Raw genomic sequence first — 21,043 nt, 5'->3', positions numbered from 1 at the left:
ATGATCTAATAAGCAAGGGCACTCACTGCTAATATTTTCCAAAGCAGCGATGGGAAGCACTGCTTCATTTATCACAGCTCAGCTGTAGGATTCACTCATTTTCAGACGAGACAAAAGTAAAAATGGCTTTCAAAGGCAGGGGTTAGCCAAGCTTAGGGAAAAATAAGTAATAGGAAGTACCAAAACTGGAAGCGGGTACACTGTCTGGCTCAGGAAGCCTCTCAAAATTACTGATTCCTAGAAGCTGGAAGCTACTGTAATAAAATCCTTCGATATACCCTTCAAAAGTACTTTTTCTTTAAATACTACAATCGAGCTCACTCAGAAATAGGATAAAAACCTAGACTAACCCTTGGTCTGAGCCAGTATCACGTGAAGACACTGAATTTACACACATATAGGAAAAAAGATGCCGAAAAACTTCCAGACTGCTAAGAAAAACAGTGCCATGTTTTTGGGGGACTGGAACACTATCATTCAAATACGCAGGTGTGATACTGCCAGGTTCTCCAGTCCACTGCATTATGCACCAGGTATTTCTATCTCCCACAGAGCAAAGTCTCTCAGCTGTAAGAGAACCACGATGTTGACAGCTGTGATGGTCCACAAGCAAAACTAACACAGAGAAACTTTGCTGCTACAGGACTGCAGCAAACATTTTAAAACCAGCAAACAAGTGCTTCTACAGGTGCATCAAATGGCCATACAACAGCAGACCTACAGGTCTGACAATTCTAACATACGTTTTATAGTGAGTGGTGCATGTTTCCCAGGCTACATCAGAAAGAGGGCCTGGTTTTCAACAATAAGAAAGAGAACCAGCAATATCCAAACTCTAATTCTAGATGTCAAATGAATTCTTCTGGGACTCTGGGCAAAATCATAGTGTTTTCCCCTCTTTAAAAAGGGGTACTAATAATTTACCACCCCATGATCTCGCAATTTTTTCTGTTTATTGGGGTTTACAGAAAGGAAACGATAAACATTTATCAGTCTTCCAACAGCCTTTCAGTGATGAACACGTGAAATTTAAAATGGCTATTATGCATTTTTAAATTAAGATGAGAGGTAGCAAATGTTGAGGGGGACAGAAAAGCCAGGATTTGGTAGAATCCTGAGGTTATTTAAAGGAATGCATTCATTTACAACACATGTCAGACAAATACTGTGATGTGCACACGCTCTAAGGGCCTCTCAGTAATCTTTACCATGGTAAGAAACACAAATTCCTGACTTCATGAGTTTTAGGCACTTCATTAGTATTTGGATGAACTGTGTGTTTTAAAGTTTACTAGAGTTTAAGTGTCGCTGTGGAAAACAGAATTTATGGTTCTAACAGCTAAGGGATGTTAAATGGTCATCAGGGTACCCTGCCACTTAATCTGCTTCACTGCTAATGCCTAATTACACTGTATAGAGCAGCCCAGCTAGATTACTGAGAAATGCCATTTTTCAGGACTCCAAACAAAGATCTCTAAATGGTAATAACCAATTTATTTCTCTTTTCAAAGTATTTTGGATAACACAGAAAAACCCCATAGTTTGGGAGTCTAAGTAACACTTCATCTCAGTATTCAGGTCCTGTATCTGACTGACAAGGAATTATTTGTGCTCGGCAGCAGTTTCAAAATATTTTGTAACAGTCACAGAGCAGCCTCACATCAAGTAGAGCTAGCAAAGTTGGTTCCACCAAATCTGCTGGTGATGATCTATAAAAACGGCCTTAATACCCATCAGAAGCAGAGCGGCTGGGCATGCCTCTGCCAGCTATCTGTCATACTGGGCCACAGCCAAGTATGCTGGGGACTCACTCCAGGCCACTCAGTTGTTATTACACTCCAGCAGCAGCCTTTCCAGAGGGACACCTACCTACTTCTCCCAAATGAGTCAATTAAAAGCGGTCTGCCCACCCCAGCTGTTGGGTGCAGCACAGAACACAGCTCCTATCAAATAACTGTTCAAGTCCACTGGTGCCAAAGCACACACAGCCCTGGGGGGTTTGGCCAACACTGACATCTGAAGGAAAATTGGGAAGGGGATGCAATACCTGTCAGGAAGGTGTGTGAAGGAAGGGTCACCAACTTTAGGGTAGGTGAGGGCTCAGAGTGCGGGAAGGGGTATTCTTTTGCTAGAGAATTTAAAAAAGAAGTTGCTGTCAAGGGTTAAAAATAACCAAGAAAAATAGAGAATAGGCAAGAGTTAAAATGCAAAAAGAAAAAAAAAAAAAGACAGATAATATGTAAACAATCCAAATAGTGGCACATCGTTGCAGAACAATATGGAACAGGTACAGGGCCAAATAAGTGTCAAACTTTATTTACCAAATCCTTTCCCCCCACCCTTCACCCTTTGTCTGTCAGTGTCTTAGGGACCAATCCTGAGACGCTCCTGAAAGGTACTCCCACAGCAAAGAGAGGGAGCTCAGCACCTTATTGGAGGGCGCTCAGTATCTTGCTGGGCAAGGTTGACAAAAGGAATTATAAAGTGCACTGGGCAGGGGCTTACTGCTGTACTTGTCTGGATGCCAGACAAGCAACTCACAGTAGCTGCAGCACAGGCTGTAACAGAGACATTTCTTACAGAAAGAAATAATAGGTGCAAGAGGAACACACATGCCTAGTTTTGCAGGGAAGCATGTTGGTGCCTGACATATAGGAGCAACTGTTAAAAGACCTGTACATCCTTTCTTAAGGGTGGGTAACTAAGACGGAGCCAGGGGTAAGGAGAGTGTAAGTTATGCATGGTGCACTGGGTGAGTTAACACTCTCCTAACATTTTTCATACATTGCGTGTGGCGTGAATGGTGTAACTTGCTTGTTTGGAGCAGATCCTCCTGTCTTCTTCTACCTTCTCTGCTTCTCTGCCTCCCTCTGAACATCTTCCCTCCTCCTCCCCATTGCGTACTTGCCAAGTGTCCTGTTGTATAACAATAAATCCATGTGGGTGAATACTGGTTGCTCAACACATTCAAACAGGGGAGCTGTGCTCTTCTGCTTTCCCCATTTTACAATTACATAAAAGCAACACAAAAACAAGAGACATCTGATTTGCAAGAGGCCTCTTCACGTGTCGCGTGAACTCTCCCTTTTGGGCCACGCAGCTCAGCCACGGTGCTTACCTGCTCCGAGTAGTCATTGCCATCAACGTCGTCGCTGTTGGAATGACCTCCCGGACTCTGTACATCTATTCCATGGCTCTCCAGGATTGCTGCTTCTTCGAAAAAAGCAAATGGATCCCTAATTTATCTGATGCATTAAAGTAATTAAAAGTAACTACTTTGTTTTCAAGAAGTTAGAATAACTGGAAGAACAGTTAGTTCTTAGCCTCTTCCTCTTCACTCTCCAGTATTTGGGAAGGTAGCACATGTACAGATACTGGTTTGCCTGAAATCCTTCCCTGCCAACTAACAGACTTGTTTGCGAGTAAGAATCCTTGTTTTCCAGCCAGTCCTATTAGAAATTAGCTTAATTTCTAATGCACTGGAGTGGCAAAGGCATTCCCTGTAGATCTTCCCACATACTTTGGACTGGCAGGACTTGAGGGGGGCAGGGAGTGTCTGAAAATAGATGGAGAAATTTTTTAAAGCACTTAAGGGATTTAAAAACACACGTATCTTCATCTTCCAGTAGGATCCATGCATCTAAAGGTCCCTTTTAGTTCTTTTAAATCTCTTTCCAGCCCTCCTCCCCAGACAATACAGATACAGCTATGGCTCCACCCACCTTGGACAGACTCTGCTTTGTTCCCCCCACCCCTTCAGCAGACAGATTTCCTTGTTAGAATTTACAATAGGTTAAATTTCAGTAACACGTTAAATGATGTAAAAAGAAATCTTTCTTATTCACAAAAAAAAACCAAAAACAAACCAACAAAAACAAAAAACCAAAACCAAAAAAACCCCCACAAGAGCAGCAGATAGCACAACAGCATAACATTTGACCTTTGCAAAAATCCTGGCAATAGGCAGGTATGAACCTCTGTTGGTCTAAATATCGCAAATATAATTCTGCATAGTGCCTAAGTAAGTGCATGAAACTTCACATGCACTGCAGAAGTTCGTTGAACCCTGGCCACTAATGCAAGTTTACTCTCATTAGAATGTCTTACATTGCTTATTTGCATTAGCAGGTCTGCTCCTTACAAGTTCAGAGTTACTTCTAATTTCCTTATAATCAGCTACTCACGCAAAGAACCTGCAGGGCTAACTCTGAAATGACTTTTGTTTCATCCTGAGCATCAAGAAGAGTTACTACTTTGTTCCAGCCACTTGTCACTGCACAATCCCTTGGAAAGCAATAAGGAGCACAGGTGTAACCAGAATAAGCAGAACCTTGGGTCCGCGTGGCTGTATCTGAGATGTAAAACACCTGATTTGGACTCTTTAGATCCCTGTGGGGTCTCAGGGATGGCAGTAAGAAAGACACCCCCAGGTTCTGGCTGAACGAAGAAGCACATTTCAGTGGAACACAGGCACGGGGAAACTTACAACCAGATAAAAGCTCTTCACAACAGTCACTTTTCATTTAAACAGCACACTAAGGGTGCGAACTTGCCATCGTCTCAATTTCCCTTATTGCCAATGCAGATATTTTGAAGTTTTATTTCAGATTTTATTTTGGATACCCAAAGGAGCCTGAGCATAGGGAAATATAATGCTCCTTCTGCCAAAAAAATTCTCACTTCGGTTTTTAAAGCTGATCTTCCAGTAAAACTTTGTAAGCACATCATTTTTTCCTGCATCGATAATGGAATTCTACAAATTAAATTCCTACCCGTATTTTAGAAAAAATCTGGAACAGCAGGAGACTAATTTTATTAATTCCTCCACATTTCTGCTAAGAATGTCAGAACCTCCAGTATTTTCATTAATATGAACTTACATCATTTCCATCTCTCCTGAGCAAGTCTACATACTAAACCTTGAGAACGGGCTCTCTGATACATTACCGATATTGGCTCTTCTCTTGATTTCCTTTCTTCTGTTGGCAAACCAATTGTACACTTTAAGGGAGGTAACTCGCTCCAAATCCGATAACTTTTTTCCTATGAAAGTACCGGGGGGGAGTGGGGGGGACAACATAAAAAAAAATAATACAGCATTGTTACTCACTGGGTTTCCAGAGGTAGGCAAGAGACACTTATATGTGATAAACCCCTGAAATACAGGCAGCACTGAAAAGTTATAACCGAGAAGAAAGGGAATTTTACATGAATCAAAGTACTGTGCCCAGCTGCCATGGTTAATAAATGCCAAATATCTCTCTAAAAACAATGTAGCCTTTCTTCTGTTTTTTGGGTTTTTTTGTGTTTTTTTTTTTTTTTTATTCTGAAACACAGGAATTTCTTTGCAGCTTCAATCAACTAAATCCAGAGCCGTGAGAGAAGAGAGGGCTGCTTTTCTAGTTCAAGCACAAAACTGAGATTCAAAAAACTCAAATTCAATTCACAGCCCTGCCACAAATCTCATCCCCTTGGGCTAGTTCTCTTACTCTGTGCCGTGAGGATACAGTTCAATGACGTGTTTTCTTCAGCAGCAAAATGAATGAAGAAATTTTATGTCATCTCCTCTAATCTGCTTTCCTTTTCCAGCTGCTATCATGCCCCCTCCCTAGCACTAATTGCACCCTCCTGCTTGTGCCAGGACACTTGTGATCTTCTGGGAGAATGGGGTGGATGTTGGAAACCAGATCACTGCAGTTTTACACTTAAACCAGCAAAACAAAATCCCAACAACCGCCCGCCTGCTAAAGGAAACAATGCCTTTTTCTGATCACCAGCATAAAAGAGGGAAGACTGGAGGGATTCAGCATTGCAAGGACTTCACAGAAACCTCTTCAGTTGGCCTTGACCCTACACAAAATACTCTGTGTAGCTGCATCCTGAGTCCTCTGCAGCCTGCATGGGGATGAGAACTCCCCTGATTCAGGAAGTTTATTTATTCAGCATACAAAACATTAATGTAATTGCAGCAATCTGCAAACTTAAGTAAGGAGAGATGAGAGAAGTGAAAGAAAGAAAAATCTGGAAATAGCTAGCTATGCTGATTCCTAATGCTTTGCATCAGTACCACTCAGAACATTTTACCAATTCTGAGCACAGTGTTCAAGGAGTTGGTTCAAGTTGCTCAACCAACCAGCAGCACAGCCTGGAATAAAATCCTAATAAAATCTCTTCAGTGCTCTACCCAATAGATCACTCTGCTTCCACAACGAAAATACAAGAGGAAACACACATAAGTTGCAGCAAGGGAAATTTTGACTAGGTATTAGGGAAACTTATTTTGCCGTAAGAGTGCTCAATGTTGTGGAATAGGGGCCCAAAGATGGGAAACCCTCTGGGTTTGGAAATATTAAAAACTGAACAAGGTGAAGACTTGAGCAATCTAAAACTAAGCTGGTCCTGCCTGACCAGATGATCTCCAGAGGTCACTTCCAGCCCGAACTGTTCTGTGACTCTGGGCTATCCTGTGACTCTCCCAGTGTTCAGTAGTAATGCCTTAGATATCTTTTGCATTATTTTTCATTCTGGCTACATTAAAAAAAAAATCAAAATATATCTAGAATCTGAATATACAAGTTCCGAAAGCTATGTAAATGTTTGGTTAGAAAATTAAGCAAAGGCAGGTGCATCCGCTAATATTACACTGAATATTCATGTTCCTCTCCCAAGCACAACTTCTCCAGGAACAGGGCAAATGCAACTTGTTGACCCAAACACAAGGTCCTCCATTAGTACAAAGATTCTAATACAAGACTCCTGTCCAGAAGCTGTAAAGAAAATTGAGAGATGGGAAAGCTGTGCTCCTTACTCCTCCAAAGACCTGCTGCATGATCTCCAGCAGGTCTTAGTCTGTGAACCCAAGATTTCCAATCTGTAAAAAGGAACCAGTGCAAAACCACTTTCATGGAGAGTAATGAAATTTTCAGATCACTATCGAGTGCTTGTATAAATACTTTAAAATAACTAAATGTAAAGAATGAAAACCTTTCAGACACGTTTATTTTCTTAGGAATGCCATTTACAAAGCTGTATAAATGAAATATTCAGATGCACAACTTGTACTTTGTATCTCAAGTGGTGGGAATTTAAGTTGCAGACACTGGCATTTAGGTTTGAAAATTGCATTGACCGTCACGTTCATCCATGTACGGCAGCTCTGAACAACACAAGTTATAGAATGCCCATGAAGAAACCCACTACTAGTTGAGAGCACTAGATTTGTTAGTAATAGCCATAAAATAGTATTTGCTGAATTTAGCAGGAGATGTTGAAATCTAATTGCAGCTGCCTTTGGAAAGGACATCATGATCAGCTCCTCACCTGGCTTTTGTATAACTGCATTACAGGCGTTTGCAATTTCTTCTCTCTTTGCCTCGTCTGGATATTGATTCTCATTGAAGTAACTGCAAGGAGGGGTAGGGAAAAAAAAAAGAAAAAGAAAAGGTTTGGTGGTTTTTTTTTTTCAGAAACCAGAGCTTGAAGGCTCCAGAGCAGCTTCACTAGAAGGTGTCAACGGCTACTATATGCATTGCTCTTACAGAGGTAACACAGACACAGTAAATTTTATGTAAACCTGTATATGCATAAGGTAATACCAGCATACACTCATATCCATGTAGAGTGGATAAAACTTCCCAAATGCTTTAGATAAATGAATATTATCTCAGCATTTGCTGTGCCACCTCGGCATTCAGAATAGGAGATACAACAAAGTAGGCAGTGCCATGAATATCAGAGTTAAGACTGTCAAGTGAAGCATCACGTCAGAGGACATCACAGGCCATGCCTCTGCCTTGGTTTATTATCATTTAATTCCTCCCCCCCCAGCTTAGGCAGCATCCTACAAACGAAGGAGCTGTTCAACATTTATTTTGATCCTTGTGTTACATATACACACATATATACGTACTTGTTTACTACGCACAAATACCATGTGCTTTAGACAGATACAGTACGAAGATTGTACAGACAAAATGACACAGTAATACAGTGAGATTCCTAGAGTCAGACTATTCTTTTTTAATCACAATTTTAAAAATTTAGATCTTTCCCAGAACATATTGAGTATAGCATATTTTAACAGTATTTTTTTCCTGAATAATCGTGATTTTATTGTACTTTATATGCAGTAAACATTCTATAAAAGTTAAGCTGTTTTCTCTTTTACTTCATTTAAGTGCTTTACAAATTTTAATGAACTGATTTACATTCTACAGAGCTTATCAGATTTGCATTAAAAACAACAAAAAGTCCTGTTTACTTCAATGGACTCTGATAAGCATGCCATAAGCAGAGACTACGACATTTTCTTCTGTAGATTGTCTGTAACACATAATCCTAAGAATTCTTTGATCAACTTTGATCAGCAGCAGGTTCAGCTGTTGGACAGCTGCTCTGTATTTGAAAATAAGATATTTCCTTTAAATGAAGATCATTTGGTAGTAGGAGATTTAGGCATATTTAAGCAATTATTATTTTCCATGGTCATTTTTCTCCTGCAGTGGATCAGCCCCAGCTGACTTCCATGGAAACCTGGATTCTGTTCTACTTCTTCATCCCATTGTTCACAGCGTTACTTACAGTTGCGGCTGTGCCCACAAATGGAGCCCCCCATTGCAAAGTTGCTACTCATTGACTAAGAGAGATCACACATTAGCACAGCCAGTTGCACTGTTAGTGTACTTCCACTTGATTTGCTAGCTTAGAGAGCAAATGACACCACAGAAATAGCTCCATCTTCACTAAATGAAGGGCAGATTACACCTGTACTACCGATTTGGGCTTTGGAGGCAATCACATTTACATGTAAACATCCACTACTTCTTCCCTGGACCTCCGAGTTGCTCTTACAAAGTATATCTGGAGAGACTGGCCACAACTGCAATTCCCATTATGCTTGATCCTACTCTGAAAAAAACAGTTGAGACTTTGTCATTAGATCTGAAGAGGAGGATACCAGGTTACACTTACTTTTTATGGGAAGCTTCAGGTGTGTAGCATTATTAATTCTGGCACTGCCACCAGCGGAACGCTCCCCAAATTATCAGCAAGAGATTTTCTTATTTTTTTTTCCCCTCCTCCCAGTAGTACATCTAGTCTCTGGGTATGGAATCTTTTTAAGTATATTTTTTTCTCTTCCAGATATATCATCCTTTCTGTTCTTACAGCCTTTGAAGCGATATGTGTGTCTATCTTAACTTGCAATTTTCTATTCAAAGGGGCTGTGTTCTGTACAAAATTGTTTTTTAGAAAACAGGTAACTTGGAAAACAAACCAGAAAATGCCTTTCCTAGTAGTTAGTGCTGGAAGCAGAAGGTCAGGATCCTAGACCAGCTGCCTCCTGACAGTGTTCCAGCTCTCCCACCTACAAAGTAGAGCACTGCACTCTGCCCAGAGCCAAGAACTATTCCCTCTTTTAAATGCCATGAGACAAAGGAACATCAAGACACCACAGCTGAAAACCATTGTACTATTATTTACATGAATATATTGTATGATCTGGAGGCCTCGTCAGGAATCCAGGTCATCATTATGTGTACAAAACTCAACTGAGCAAATTTTAGTAGCTTTAACAGCTACTTTATGGACTCCCTTTGCTCAACAGTAATTGTTTTGTTTATAGATAGATACTTGTCAAAAGTCAAGACCAAATGCCAAGAAAGAATGCCCACAAAATTAGAAAATCTGATGGATCTATACAGTGATGTACTAAAACAAGAACTGAAACCCTGGTATCACACAATATCAGTTAAAATGATATTATTAGACAACGCCTAACTTTATGGAGGAAGTGACAAAAGATGAAAATTAAGAAACAGTATATACTTGAACTGCCCATTCTTATGTTGATGCAAGAAACTGAGATGCCAATTAATGCAGAAAAGACAACACAAGAGCCACTAGTGATCCTCTTCTTGGCACGTAACTAAACACTGTGCTTTTAGCAAGCCACTGACTGCCATACGCTTTTGCTGGCTCCAACAAAAAAAGCTGGCCTTTTCTAATAATAACAGAACTTCGGCTCAAGTTTACAATTGTCTGGGATAACAGGAAATCTCCCTGTGACGGAGCGAACTTTCAGAAGTGGACAATGAATGAGACACCCCTTTTGGAAACGAAGTTTTCTTTGTGTAGTCCAACCATTTTTGTGATTCAGAAAAAACTCACTGCTGAAACAGTAATTCTTTTCTTAACACATTTTATAACTGAATAATTTATGAGCATTTTTATTTGATTGGATCAAAACGTATTTTTCATCACTCTGAAACATTTTCTTTAAATTCTAACAGTAATTTCTTATCTTTAATATAAATGTCTAAAACTTTCTACAAGAAAAGTGATTCCCACTTGAAAATCTGAAGTTCTTTTCATCCTGAAACCCTGTTTTATGAAAAAATACCAAAAAATTGGTAAGTTTTCAGGTCGATCTGGTAAATAAGACAATTTCATCGAGATCACAAAACTAAGCAGATACCAAAGAGAAGCTCGCAGGGCAATACTGGAGTCATTAACTTTGTTTTTTGTAGTTGGCCCAGTAATTTTAGAACCTGCCTCTCCTTACACCTGCTGGCTTATTCCTTATCCACGTGAATGACGTGCCTCCTCCTTCCCCCACACATTCCAGCTGCCTATAAACTTGTCCAACCCTCACCTTGTGCTCCCCAAAACTGTATCTTCTCAGCCTCTCCTGATAATATTCTACTCCATCATTGTGTTGTGCTTTTAACCTTTGACAGCGTGCAAGCTGGTTTTACCAGAGAAGAGATCATACTCAATAGTTTTCAGTCTTCAAGGAAAAGGTCTCACAGCTACAGGTAACCAAAAACATACAAACAACCATAAAAGCTGATTTTAACCCTCAGCCTCCAAATTCTCCATATATACACTCTACCAACACACCGGATTACGTTCCCATCACTTCTTTCAAAGTCTTAATGGGACTTGTGGGTGATATACCATGACACAAAGCACAACATTTAAAGCCTCCCAACATTCCTGGAAAACAGGTGAGAACGACGGATTTTTCAAGATAGGGAAGCCGTGGAAAAAAATTCAAGTCTTCATCGTTGGCTGTTTTGGTTTGTTCATGTAGAAGTTGTGAAACTTCTACACGAGTGAACTTTTTGACGACAGTTCTTCTTGCAAGCGAGAAATTAATTAATCTGACTCTAGTTCTGTTTCGTATCAGCCAGGTAAACCCTTGCCAACGGACTGGGAAAGAATGCAGGATGTCTGAATTCTTCTTCAAAGCTACAAACCACAGCTTGTTCACAATCTGAAAAGTTCCTGAAAACTACAGATGAAAAATATGAAGCCATATGAACTTAAAAGGAAAAAGAAAAAAAACACCCCAAAAAAGGGAAGAAAAAGAGCAGGCACAAGTAAATCCTGCAAAGGCACACTGCTTTCTAGACAAAGGGCAGCTGTCAGCTGAATACCTTCAACGAAGAAACCAAATGATCTCTTTTGTAGAAAATGACAGTGGAGGATTAAAATGAAAAGTGGCCAAATAATTTACATGAGATGAGAATCCATATGATGGTAAAGAATGTAGATATCCTTGAAGCGGTTTCATTTCAATAACACTGAAGCCTAGAAAAATTGCAGATTCAGAGAAACCCTCTTTCTTTCAGGGATAATGTGCTTAGGACAATGACAGAGAGAGAATCCATCTCAGCCCCAGGCTCTGTAATGGAAGTAAACGCATTATCCCCCCCACCCCCTTTACCAAGGTGCCCCTATCTGAATTCCTGCAATAGCTGCCAATCTTTTTTTGCTCAGATGTACGGCATCTGTTATCCAGGCTAAGATATCAGGTGCATTAAGCACTGCCTCAGTAGTGTTCCTGACAATCCACAGTGGAAGTTTTGCTGCTTCGTATCAGCTTTGCAGCTGCCAGGGAAGTGTTAGAAACAACCCAAGCAAGGGAGCAGCAGCAGGACAGCCCAGTTCAGTGCTTCTTCATGGGGCTGGATGTCAGAAACAAACAGATGAAAACACAGAACTGCTCAAAAGACTCCGGCTTGGGGAAAGGCTTAGTTTTTACAGCATGACATAATGGTTCAAGCTTCAAGGTGTGGAATTGATTCAAAGTAGAGAGGCTCAAACACGTTGCAGGGTAACAATTCACAGCGGGTCAGCCATTGCAGCAGAATTACACACACTCGGGGTGAGGTAATTCAGGTATGTGTGCACCAAGGCAATCTCGCAGAAAGGAGGATAATGTACCTTGCAATTAATGGGAGGTAAGAATACGCAGATGGATATTTATTGAAGAAGAGCAGAAGTGCTGCAAGTTCACTCCCTCACTTAACTTTATGTTTGCATCTCTGGGTTGCAGCTTCCGCCGAGGTGGGAAGCACCTGTGAGTGAAACACCCCAGCACTCCTGTGGGGACACGGACTCCTCCACCAAAAATCATCTTCCCCTAGACTCAGGCTGCAGTCCAGCTTAACCCAATTTAAGCATAGACTGAAAGGAATGGTCCTGTCCTCTCCTTCAACCCCTTTTTGGAGGAAGGTTTTCTGCCCAACTGCTGCTCTGGTCCAGCTTTCCACACGTGCCAAGTGCAGCGGTTGCGCAGCCAAGGGAGGCGGGCAGGAGACTGCTCTAACATGCAGCTGGGACCGGTTCCTTCAATGGCAGCTCACACACATATCCTCTTCAACTGATGCTAAAGCAACGCCTGAGCAATGGGCTCGGCGACTGGCCCAGGGACACACGGAAAAAAAAAGAACTGCCCATTTTCCCCAGCTCCCATCTGAACCATTGATGAACAGAAGATCTTGCTGCCACCAGGGACTGAGCTCCCTGCCAAACCCTCTGGTGTCTCAAAATACACAAGAGTGCAAGCTGCTCTTTTGTCTTTGATAAGACTGCCTGTAATTTCAGCTCCCTATCTAGTTTCCCTTCAAACGGTACCTCTGCTTTCCACTGACAAGTTACATAAAACACTCGAATATAGTTACCTACTTTATCTCTCATTAGTATGTTTATCAACGTAGTATCACTCAGTAGCAAGAGGTCACTGTTTCAGTCTTTGTGGCTTTTAACAGAACTATTATTCAGGCTGTCAAATCAATGGAAATATTTCTGAAGTTAGTCTGTCATCTATGCCCGAGATCTTATCTCTTGCGTGGCATGAGACAGACTGTCAGAAAAGTGACATTCAAAGCATAATCTCATCGGAAAGTGTAATGACTAGTTTATTTCCCAGTAAATACTGGCCAAGAATATCACTAATGCCATTTTCAGTGAGGTCAACAGATGACACCATCCATTTTATCTACTGATATTTCTACAGATTCTATAATAACGGCATGCATGTCAACTAAACAGTTCACCCCACAATATAAAGTCATTTCTATTTTATACAGCCACACTAAAGCTCAAAGATATCCCCTCCACAGATAAAACTCCGATGGAACTGAGAATTACACTGAAGACACCATCTTCTCTTTCCCCCAGGACTGCAGAACACAACCACCAGCTCGGTTCTACAGGAGACAGCTGGCAAGCCACTTCCAGACTTGAGACCAGCCAGGGATGAGAACTGCAGCTCTCCAGGTGCAAGGAGATGAACGTGAATCTAGTCATTGCTGCAGCATCAGCTCAACTAGACCTTCCACCCAGGCAAAGGAAAAAACAAATTAAGAAAAAAAAAAAACCAAACCCAGAAAAAATACTGATGAACGCGAGTGCTACAGGTCTCTACTGTTTTCCCCATAGCACTATCATTTAGCTAATGGCTGTCGTAGGTCTATGGATTTAAAGGACTGCAGAAACCACAGCAGGACTCCAGCTTGACCTCCTCTACAGCACTGACCAGAGGTTTCTCAGCTATTCTGGCATTAAGCCCAGATCTTCTTTTCGACCTAGAGGGATAACCAGTTCCAACATAAAAAATATGAGATTTTATCCAACGCAGAATCTACCATAACTTTAAATAAGCTTTGGAACCAAACTGTAAAAATCCTCATTCTTTAAAAATCTGCATTTCATTTTCAGCTTAAGCTTCCAACCCCACGGTACCGTCATACTCTCTGGCTAAGGAGAGAACAGTTTTTAAGACTCTCACTATAAAAGATGTTTCATTTCATGGGAAGTACAAACCTGGAGGAGAGATCTCAATAGGACTAGATCATTCAAGAGCACCAAACATATATAAATTATAATTACTTCACATGTCAGTGTGTGTGTGTGTACATCAATTCCATAGTCATTTCAGTACACAGTAACAAAAAAACTTGTGCAACAGAGCTGACTCTCTATTTTGGTTTTACAAATCAGTGTCTAAACTCTGAAACAGTCATTTTACTGATGTTTCTTAGCAGGAATCTACTCTGCAATGTAGATTAAAATGCCAAAAATACACCTAGCACTGGAGTGCGTAAAACTGTATGACCTTCAAAGCTACTTGTAACATCATCAAGTTTCTAATTTTTAAAAAATAATTTTCTCAGTATTTTGACAGCGGTCTCAAGCACCACAATCCTATCAAGCTATTAATATTATCCTAAAATTTGTTTAAAAACAGAATTAATTGATAATAGCTCTGAAAGCCTCATACTTGCAAAAGATAATCTATGCCTCCTAATCTATAGCACCCTACTGTCGAGATAATTAACAATTAAAAGAAGAATAGTTAAGACATCGGAGGTGGCGATTTACTCTTCCTTGTAATTGGATTTGGTGATAAGAGTATTTCTGAAATTACACAACAGCTCTCTTCTGAGTAGAAAGATTTGGAGATTTTAGCAATTTTAAACACATAGGTACTTTCTGCTTAAGGCACCTTGAAGACACTTGACAGCAGACAATGGCTAAAATGTTATGACTATCCTTAAACTTAATGGTATCACAGACTCCCAAACCAACACAGTTAACTAAATTGTTCACAAAATAAAAGGGGAAAAAGAGATGGAAATTTTTTTGAACCCAGCAAGTAACTAACTCGGGAAGACACGGTAAAATGAAAACTGTTCTGTAATATTTCAGCAACCGCTTGATGTGAGCATACAGCACCTTCAAAACTCTTCCTAACAAGGCACCTAAGCATGAATAATAGTATCGCCTGTCCTCCTCTATTTACTTGCAATATTGAAATTGAGATCTACACCCTACAGGGATATTTATGTGCATTAAGTCCTCTGGACTAAACCAATTGATAAACAAGATCTTTATGAGGACAACTGTAAAACAAACATATCTACTTTTTTTAACTTTGTACAGGGGAAGTTATTCAAGTTACATCCTTGGGATTTTATCTAGTTCTCACAAGGCAAGGAAAGCTACGGCAGGGTCAGTCCATGGCTGAAACATCCCCAAGAAGTGATGAGACCCTGCAGAAATCAGCCCTGGCATTTCAGTAAGAGCCCACCCACTCCTAAGGGCTGTTTTGCTGCTTGGTAACCCACCTTTCCAATGACGTGTACCGTGATCAACAATGGTTATTAGAGATACTACTTGCAAGACAACAGAGGGTTCCAAGACTTTATACGGCAACACAAATAAACAGAAAAATGCGCAACTTGGATTTTTACATTACTCAATCCAAAACATCATTCTCTGCTCTCCTGAAGAAAATATTAAACTCATCAGAGGCAGAACTCAGTTTATGGCTCATCTAAAGTAAGCTATTTCTAGAATAGCCTACCCTTGCCTCAAAACTGTGCTTTAATGGGAGGTTCAGCAACGGACCACAAAAAATGTATGCACAGAATGCCAAGTGTAAGCAGCAAGGTCCCTGAAGTCGTTACTAGTTTAGCCTCAGTAAGGTCATGTTTTTCAAAATTCTACAGTCCTTCTGGCTACGAAGCTTGAAGTCTCACTTTGTCCTAAGCCTCCACGAGAAGAAAAACGCCAATCATGAGATTTGTGATAAAGCTTAGTATGAGCTGGCAACTTCCAACATAATCACTAGCATCTCCCCCAAGAGATCTGCAAGTTTTTATTTTCAGTTTCCTATATTGGACCAGACTCAGCTCAGCTGCATGTAGACAGCTACCATTGCTGCTGCATTTTCAGAAAATAAAAAATTAATTAACAAAAGGATCCTAACACAATTCAAAAGATAACCTAAGGCCAATCCTTGCAGGATATCCAGCACCTAAAGTCAAGAGGCTCAAGATAAAAGCTTCTGATTTTGGGCTCATTACATGTATTTTTCATAATGCCTTGCACCTCCAAGATCTGGACCAGAGCTATTAAGTGCTGCACAGACACAAGGCAGAAAAAGTGTTTGGTTTGGGTTTTTTAAATATGAATCTATTCTCTGCCTTGCAATCTAAACACAATGCAACAGATGGATATAAGCAAATGGGAACAAGAATAATGAATCGACACAGGCCAGCATGCTAGTTGATTAAGCTACTATGGTGCCAAGACCAACTTCATGAGGTTCTCAGTAGACATCATAACAAAGAAGAAGGTTTACGGGAAGTTTTAAGCAATGAGGTAGCTTTGTGGATCTCTAAAGAGTACTACTTCTCAAATCTGGCAGCAGCAAAATCTTTTTATTTATTTGCTACGGATTATTCAATGACCATTCACCATCCATGGGGAAAGGAAATAGCTGAGTTTATTATCCAACTTTTTATATGTTTTTTTTTGCCTGTAGGATTGTGAATAGTTACCTTGGAAATAATAAGCTCCAAGGACTCAAAAGTATTACTTCACTAAAAAACACCCATCATGCTTTCTATTTCAAGACTGTCTTCTACAACCATATCATTTGCTATAACCCCTTGGAAGTATTCCAAAATTGTGTTCTTTAATCTTATTCTTTAATATTATTAGAAGAATGTGCAGGTAGAAGAACAAAGTTAAGAGATACAGACACAAGAAACCAGCCACTGACCTGCAAAATCAATCCACAGCTCCTTACTCTGAGATCTGTGCTACCATGAGCCATGTTTTTTGCCATGAGCTTCCTCTTCAGTGTCATTGCCACTCTAGCTCAGAATAGCCAAGTTCCCTGGGGACAGTCTCTTTGGGAGGCATGACTTAAAAATTACTGGTAGTAATGCTCTAAAGACAACTGAGGAGTTGTTGACTATATGTCCTATGTCTAGAAAAATAAATTATTCTTAGCATTTTTGGAATTCAGTAAAGCATTTGATACAGTTATAAATGGGAAATTATTCATAATTTTGGAAAAGACAAAGATTAGTATGATTATGAGACAGGGTAGAAAGGAAACATGTAACTAAGAACTTGGCTGGATATGTAAAATAATAGCTTGGAAGATGGCTGTCAGTGATAGTCTTCGAGTATCACCTTTGGATTATCTTAAGAATGAAAACACTTCATGATCTTGACATGAAGTCTGAACATGGTAATGACATCTGCTGATGACAAAGTCAGAAGCCATGTGAATCCAGTGAACTGGAGTACCACAGAAAGCAACAGACAATCCTAGGGGCAAGAAATAAAAGGAAATCTAACAGTGCAGTATGCATGCTCATACACTTTGGGAACAACTCCTCATCTACACAGGAAGATCACTAGCTGGAAAGATTGTTTTCTGTTAAGTCACTATGAGCAAAAGACACAATGCAACAAAGCCACCCAAAAGGCAAAGCCTGATACAGCTGAGGTTGCCAGCTATTTCCAGTCCAGAAAGAAAAGCATTAAAATACTCGTATGAGACCTCACCTGGACTATGTACAATCCTGGTCTCTCGCATTCAAGAAAGATGAATTGAAACCTGACCATCTCAAAAAGCAATCAGAGGATGAAGAGGAACTGAAAACCTATCTTACAAAGACATACAGCATGTTTTAGCTAAGCAAACCTCAAGGCACAAGTGAGGCTATGGTTTACCATAAATACACGAAGGAGACCAGCACTGGAGACAAGAGGTGGAGGCAAAGAATTATTTTAGTTAAATAATAATATTGATCCAAGAATGATGGGTCACAGACAGTCTCAGGAGTTTAGATATCTAACTGCTGAAACAAAAAGAGCCTGCTGGGTAGCCTTCTCCCAACTGGCTCTTGTACCCTTGGCTATACTTGCTTCTAAGATAGAGAATTTAATCTGTTTCTGAGAAGGCTGTAATAGAGGTTATCTGAAACAAGAGAAGCTGGACATGAAACTGGAAGTCCCAGTCCAATGCTCCTGTGGTTAAGAGAAAAATCAAAGGGCATTTAGAAACTCAAAGCGCGACAGCTTATGTAGATAGTGAGCAACAAATTGGATGAATTTGTCTGTAGGTTTTGTATTTATGCATCCAGTTTTCCTCATTCTTTTTTCTTTATAAGGAAATCATATTAAAAAAGCTCTTTGGAACAGGTCCACATCTTCTGTTCTGTTGAAAGAGTTCCTCACAAACAGCACAGTATTCAAAAAAATTAAAACTTAAGTATGTTCCAAAGGAAAATCAAACAAAAAAAGGTCAATTGTGCTACACTGGACTTACAAAAAGAAAAAAAAAAAGGATAAAAAAGAATCTAGGATGTGGTAGTGACTTTGTGGTTAAAGTCCATATGGTTCTCTGATAAAGCATTCTTTTTAGTCTGTTTAAAGCGCTTTGCAGTCTGACCAAGAGCCCATAAATACATGATGCAACATACTTAAGAGTTTTACTTAGGAATTTTCCTCCCTCACTTCTCCTCGTAATTACTCTGTTTATTACTTGTATAAAAGACCTCACATCTGTTACTAGATGGCAGAGAATTTCCTTTCACTGAGGTAGGTTTGGACTCTGTTCAGAGACTAGCTGCAGTGAGCGTCAGCAGGAACACTTTGCATACTTCTAGAAACCAGAAATGGGCAAATCCAATGGTGCTTTGAGCTGGCTGGTGCTCACGTATACTCCATGCTGACAGCTGGCTGCATCAAAGCAAGAGGTGACAAGATGCCAACTTGATTACTAATTCCTTCCAAACTTTCCAGACCACTCAAGAAGTTAAATTTTGTAATTCACTTAAGTGGGTTTATTCCATGGATAATATTACATACAGGTCAGGTACATCTCACTGTGAGCAATGGACTATTCTTTTCAGCTGAACTTGGACCTGGAACGACCCTCCTTGGCAGTTTTCTCAGGACTTTAAGCAAGCTGAAAAAGAACGAGGTGGAATCATCATAGCTTTATGGTCACCTGTGCTTGTCACTGCCCAGGGAGCAGTTTGCCACTGCCTTACCTGTTAAACTTCCCAGGAGTCTGCTCACAAAGAGCAAGTATGCTCCCCAACGTTGTATCAAGCTCCTTCAGTACAGAAATAGAGATGGCGGAGTATAACTGTTACACCCTTGCACCAGAGCACGTCCAAAGGCAAATCACCTTCACATGGCTTGTAATACACTCAAGAAATTTTGTTCCAGACAGCCCACAGCAAACAGTCATTATAAAGTGGCTACACAAAATGCAGACTGTATGTGTCAGAGTCCAGTTCACACCGCTTCCGTGACAAGTATGCCATGACTCTCCCTGACTCCTGAACTCATGTTAACAGGTAAGAAAATAATGATGTAGCTAATTAATATGAGCTTTTTGTTGCTATTCGCTTCTGCATACTTTATAATAGAACAGTCATAGGAAGAAGAATACCATGAAGGATTACAGAAAGTCTAGTGCTGGCATAGAAGAAAGCTCAAAGAGAGATGACGCAGAGCACCAGACTTGCACTTTTACACTGTCCTTACAGCAAGCAGCATCTAGAGGTCTCAATGTGATTGTCAAGAGCCCACTGCACAAGGCTCTGTGTGTGAACACAATGCAAGCCCTTGGCTCAGAGAAGCTGTGACCTAAAATGATTGGCGTTAACAGTTATATTAAATAATGTCCTGGAAAGTGGATTATTTATCTTGGATACAAATAAAGCACATCTTTTTTTTAAATCCACAGCAATTGCCTAAACACTCCTATGACTGAGTCATTTGCTGTCATTGCAAGAAGCAGGGTAATGCACATGGAAAAGAACAAATTCAAACTCCTCCCATACATGACCGGTTCTAAATTATATGCAACTGTTCAGGAAAGAGACAGTATCGTGGACTACTCAAAGAAAATGTATTCTCAATCAATACGCAAAAGTGATCAGCAAAAACCAGATGTTAGGCTGGAGGTCACAGAACAGTAAGACTCTGATTCAGCTGCCTGTATAAGCTGGAATATTCACCCTGGAAATATGGTAATCAGTTTTGCTACCGTCCCTGTTCACCTACCCTGGGTCACTAAAAATTGAATGTAGAAATAGAAAAGGTCCAGAGAAGAATGACAATGACAATGAATATTATTAGAGGCAAGGGAAGACTTGCCATCTGAGAACAGATAAGAGAATGGCTGTTTAGTTCAGAGAGGAGATAAATAAGCAGCACATTGACAGTAGTATATACAATGAATGATCACAGGAAGGTAAATGCAATGTTCGTTCTTATTCTCTCATGATACTCAGGCAAAAGGGACTTCCAGCTTTTTTAAACACATATTAGCATACAGAATGGAACTAGGTATAATTAGTTCTCCCAACGTACCCTGAAGACCTTAGCAGGATTTAGCAGGAATTACATATTTATGTGAATAACAAGAATGCCCACAGCTGCTATAGCAGGGTTTTAAAAAAATACAGGGTAGGAGATAAGAGCTTTTGTCTATAGCCACACAGTTGCTAGCCACGTGTGAACTAGTCACAGACTGGAGAGGAAAGAATGATAAACACCATCACCATCATCACCTGGTTATTACTGAGCCTTGAAGCTTCAGACATATGCCGGAACTCCACAGTGCTGGTGTGGTACCGGCACACACTGCGAAGTCAGCCCTTGCGCCAGGGACAAAAGGTGGAGCTGGAAAAGGCACCCAAGGACAAAACAGCTGCTCTTAAACAAGGCTGACCTAGGCAGATACTAAGCAGCCTGCAGGTCACGGTGCTCTTCAGACCTGCCATGTCACACTCATGTTTTCCTAGTAGAAACTCAGGTTGAATCAAAGTTGCCTCTATACCTCCTCTCCTTACGCAATGCCCAAACACAGCTTGACATGCTGGGGATGGTCGCATGAAATCACTGCAAGGGCAAGCAGGGCAGCTGGATGTTG

The 21,043-nt window shown here is 40.4% G+C and overlaps 1 protein-coding gene across 19 annotated transcripts in view; it reads right to left on the bottom strand.

The window, feature by feature from the left end:
• HMBOX1 (homeobox containing 1) overlaps positions 1–21,043 on the bottom strand; it is a 123,194-nt gene that overhangs the window by 14,660 nt on the left and 87,491 nt on the right. For 8 of the 19 annotated variants that reach the window (XM_037390812.1, XM_037390811.1, XM_037390816.1 and 5 more), the window contains 4 exons: positions 7,321–7,403; positions 4,948–5,043; positions 3,119–3,213; positions 2,785–2,916 (listed from right to left, as the gene is read on the bottom strand). In XM_037390812.1, coding sequence (XP_037246709.1) covers positions 2,785–2,916; positions 3,119–3,213; positions 4,948–5,043; positions 7,321–7,403 — 406 coding nt within the window. Of the gene's footprint in view, positions 1–2,047; positions 2,129–2,784; positions 2,917–3,118; positions 3,214–4,947; positions 5,044–7,320; positions 7,404–21,043 lie in introns of all 19 variants that reach the window. The other 11 variants (XM_037390827.1, XM_037390821.1, XM_037390826.1 and 8 more) reach the window with 11 other exon arrangements.

The sequence above is a fragment of the Falco rusticolus genome, chromosome 6, assembly GCF_015220075.1.
Source record: "Falco rusticolus isolate bFalRus1 chromosome 6, bFalRus1.pri, whole genome shotgun sequence".
In the NCBI taxonomy this organism is placed as follows: domain Eukaryota; kingdom Metazoa; phylum Chordata; class Aves; order Falconiformes; family Falconidae; genus Falco; species Falco rusticolus.
This window is presented reverse-complemented; position numbering and strand designations above follow the sequence as displayed.